Genomic DNA, 3595 nt, shown 5'->3' on the forward strand with positions numbered 1-3595 from the left:
CTCTACCACTGAGCCACGCCCCCAGCCCCTCACTGGGGGATTCTAGGCAGGTACTGAGCTACATCACAAACTCTTTTACATTTATGTGTTTATGTGTGCACACATGCAAATGTCCTACAAGGGCTCTGGATCTGAAACTAGAGTTACATGTATGTTGCTGTGAGCTGCCTGATACTGTGCTGGGACTGGACTCCCATCTCCAAGGATGGTGAATGTTCTTAACCATTGAACCTAGTGTCCCCAGTTCTTTTTATTTTGCTTTTTGAGATAGAATCTTGTTACCCAGGCTGACCTTGGACTCACTGTGCGGTCCAGGCATTCCTTGAACGTGGAATTCTCAGCCTTCAGATTACACGTTTTGTAGCACCAGCCCTGGCCGTTTTCTTTTTCTTTCTTTCTTTCTTCCTTTTTTTTTTTTTAAGAGATTGTTTTTTACTTTTAATTGTCTATGTGAGGGGTTGTATGCGCCTGTGGAGGCCAGAAGAGGGCAGCAGATTCCTTGAAGCTGGCGTTAACTCACGGCCGTGAGCTGCCCAACATGGGTGGTGGGAACGAAACTCAGGTCCTCTTCAAGAGCAGTGTGTACAGTGCTGAGCCAGCTCCCCAGCCCCAGCTCTCTAGTATTTTTTATTACATTTATTTAGTGTCCGTATTTGTGTACATGCATGCATATAAGGGTGCATGTGCCATAGCCTGAGCATAGAGATCAAAAGACTATTTGCAGGAGTCAGTTCTCCCCCACCGTGTGAGTTCTAGCCCAGCCTGGTCTGTAGCGTGAGTATTAGGACAGCCTGGGGGTGTAGAGAGACTGTCATAAAAATAAAATAAATGTATACATACAGACACACACCAATTGTTTAGCAAGTTATTTTAACTAAAACTCATTTCTCTTTTTTTTTTAGATTATTTATTTATTATATGTAAGTACACTGTAGCTGTCTTCAGATACCCATATGAGGGCATCAGATCCCACTGCAGATGGTTGTGAGCCACCATGTGGTTGCTGGGAATTGAACTCATGACCTCTAGAAGAGCAGTCAGTGCTCTTAACCGCTGAGCCATCTCACCAGCCCCTAAAACTCATTTCTGTCCACGAATTTCTGTTTTGATTCTCTTGGAAGCACTTAAAGAGATGTAAACTAGGAGAGAACAGGTATTGTAAACCTAAGGGAGGCTGATAATTTCCAATTACATTGGAAAACGCCTCATTTGCTTTCTTACCACGAATGCCTGGTGTTTTGTTTTGGGGACTGGGTCTCACTGTGTAGCTCTGGCTGACTTGGAATTCACTATGGATGCCAGGGTGGCTTCGAACTCATGGAGATCCATCCTCCTACCTCTGCTGGGATTGATGCCGTGCACCAAGGCAGGGATTCTGAAGTCAAGATTCTCCTGCCCTAATCTCACAAGCTCGGCTAACCCAGTGTCTTGACCAGGGAATTTTAGGTGCCAATTTTTTTTTTTTTTTTTTTTTTTTTTGCCTTCTTCTACAATAGATAGGAAAGCTACGGCTGAGAAAGAGAATTCAACAAAAGCCCTGGAGAATTTCTGGGGCCGGGCTCTTGCTTGAAGCGGATCCCCAGGGGGCGCTACCAGCCCACCACACCTCCGAAGCTTTCCCTGACTGCCAGCTGGGACCAGGCCCCAGTCATGCACTGTGCAGATGCACTCCTTCGTATATACTATCTCAAACCCCCTCAATGTTGCCACCAGCACTAACATGCCTTTTACCTTTCCTTGCAGATGTGCGTTTAGTCGCGCTGCTCGGAGGAGGCAGCAGGAATTAAGCCTAGATATGCTCGATGCTTGCTTTCTTTTGTTTCCACTTCCCACTCCCTCACCCCCCCCCACCACTCTGCCTATATAGCTCAGGATGGTCTCGAACCCATAATCCTTCTTGCCTACGGCTCCCCACTACTGGGATTACAATTACAGACGTACACTACTGTGTTTGGCTTGAATTTAGATCCCTTCCATTCTTCAGCCTGGGGGGGGAGGGCGAGGGGAGAGAGAGGAGAGGGGGGTGGGAGACCGTGCGTGGGCATCCTGGGGGAGGAGCAACTTTTGTCCCACCACACCTGTTCCAAATGTCCCCTTCATTTTCTAGCACATTCCTTCCCCCTCCTTGGTATATACTATCTCAAACCCCCTCAATGTTGCCGCCAGCACTAACATGCCTTTTACCTTTCCTTCAATTCCCTACCACAGCCCTGCCTTGAGCCCACCCCAAAGATCCTCTGCGCGTTCTCTCTCTCTGTCTCTGTCTCTCTCTGTCTCTCTGTCTGTCTCTCTCTCTCTGTCTCTCTCTCCTCCTTCCTTCCCTCTCCCCCTCCCCCTCCCTCCCCCCCTTTCTGTGTGGGGGTCTCTCTGGTCCTCCCTCTGAGCTCCTGGCCTCCAAAGCTGCAGAAGGTAGTTTTCTAATGTGGGATTTCCATGAGGATCTGTCGTGACCCCTGCTCTCAGGAAAGCCCACAGCGCCCCTAAGGAAAGGACAGATCAAGTGATTAACTTGTCCCCCACCCCCCACCCCTCCTGCACCTCTGCAGCCTGGGAATCAGAGGCTCTGGGTACATATATCACCTTGCCCCAGTGACCAGTCAGGAACACAGTCCTGAATTTCAGGTCTGTAAATCACTTGAGTGTCAAGGAGCTCATAAAATCTATCACGGCCAGCCTGCTGAATTCTTGTCCCCTCCTTCTCGGAGACTGGCTTGGGGAGGGGTTTGTGCATATATAGGGAGCCGCTGTACCTGGGGCTGGCCAGAGAGGCTTCTATAGAGAAGGTGAGGAGGGCTTCTGGAATTGACGGGCAGGAGGGCTGGGGAACCCTGCAATTAGAGGCTGCCCAGTTTTTCTTTTTCTGTAGAAGGCTCATTGCCCAGCTGTGGGACTCTGGGCATAAGGGTACCAGCCTGGGCTCTGCAGCCCGTGAGCATCTCCTGGCAGATGGGGTATGGAGCAGAGAAGACGTTCTGGCTGGGCCCTGCCTCCTTCCCTCCTAACTTCTCCCCTGCTTCTGTGTCCCCAGCAGGAAGATGGCTTCTGCAGCGACAGAAGAAGAGAAGGGGTCTCCTGTGGTGGTGGGGCTGCTGGTCGTGGGGAACATCGTTATTCTGGTGAGAGGCAGGAATAATGGGAGTAGGAAAGTGTGGTGGGGAGGTGGCAGCCACAGACCTGAGGTGGGGTTGCGACCCCAGCTCTATGTGCTGCAGGCCCAGATCCTGAAGGGCATGGATCCCAGCTGCTTGACCTTACAAAGGGAGCAACCTGTTCTTTGTGGATCCTCCTTGTCTGTAACTGAATCCTCCTGTGGATCATGTAGATTCATCCACAACTCAGGGAAAACGCTTGATAGACAAGAAGAGTGGTACACACACACCCATACACACACACACACACACACACACACACACACACACACACGTAATCGCAGCTTTTGGAAGGCTGAGGCCAGAGAATTGCTGTGAGTCTGAAGCCAATCTAGACAACAGTGTGTGAAATTCTGTTTAGAAAGAGGAAAAAGAAAGAGGAAGAGTGAGGGTGAGGGCAGGAGGGAGAGAGGGAGGGAAGGAGGGAGGGAGGGAGGGAGGGAGGG

General features: G+C 50.2%; 1 protein-coding gene across 2 annotated transcripts in view; it reads left to right on the forward strand.

The window, feature by feature from the left end:
• Upk1a (uroplakin 1A) overlaps positions 1-3595 on the forward strand; it is a 15787-nt gene that overhangs the window by 1995 nt on the left and 10197 nt on the right. Inside the window, exons 1-2 of one of the 2 annotated variants that reach the window (XM_028787605.1) lie at positions 2763-2783; positions 3029-3116. In XM_028787605.1, the coding sequence (XP_028643438.1) occupies positions 3036-3116 (81 nt within the window). In that variant the 5' untranslated portion in view covers positions 2763-2783; positions 3029-3035. Of the gene's footprint in view, positions 1-2762; positions 2784-3028; positions 3117-3595 lie in introns of those variants that run through there. The other variant, XM_028787604.1, reaches the window with a different exon arrangement.

Source organism: Grammomys surdaster, unplaced genomic scaffold (genome assembly GCF_004785775.1).
Source record: "Grammomys surdaster isolate TR1022 unplaced genomic scaffold, NIH_TR_1.0 125671, whole genome shotgun sequence".
NCBI lineage: Eukaryota > Metazoa > Chordata > Mammalia > Rodentia > Muridae > Grammomys > Grammomys surdaster.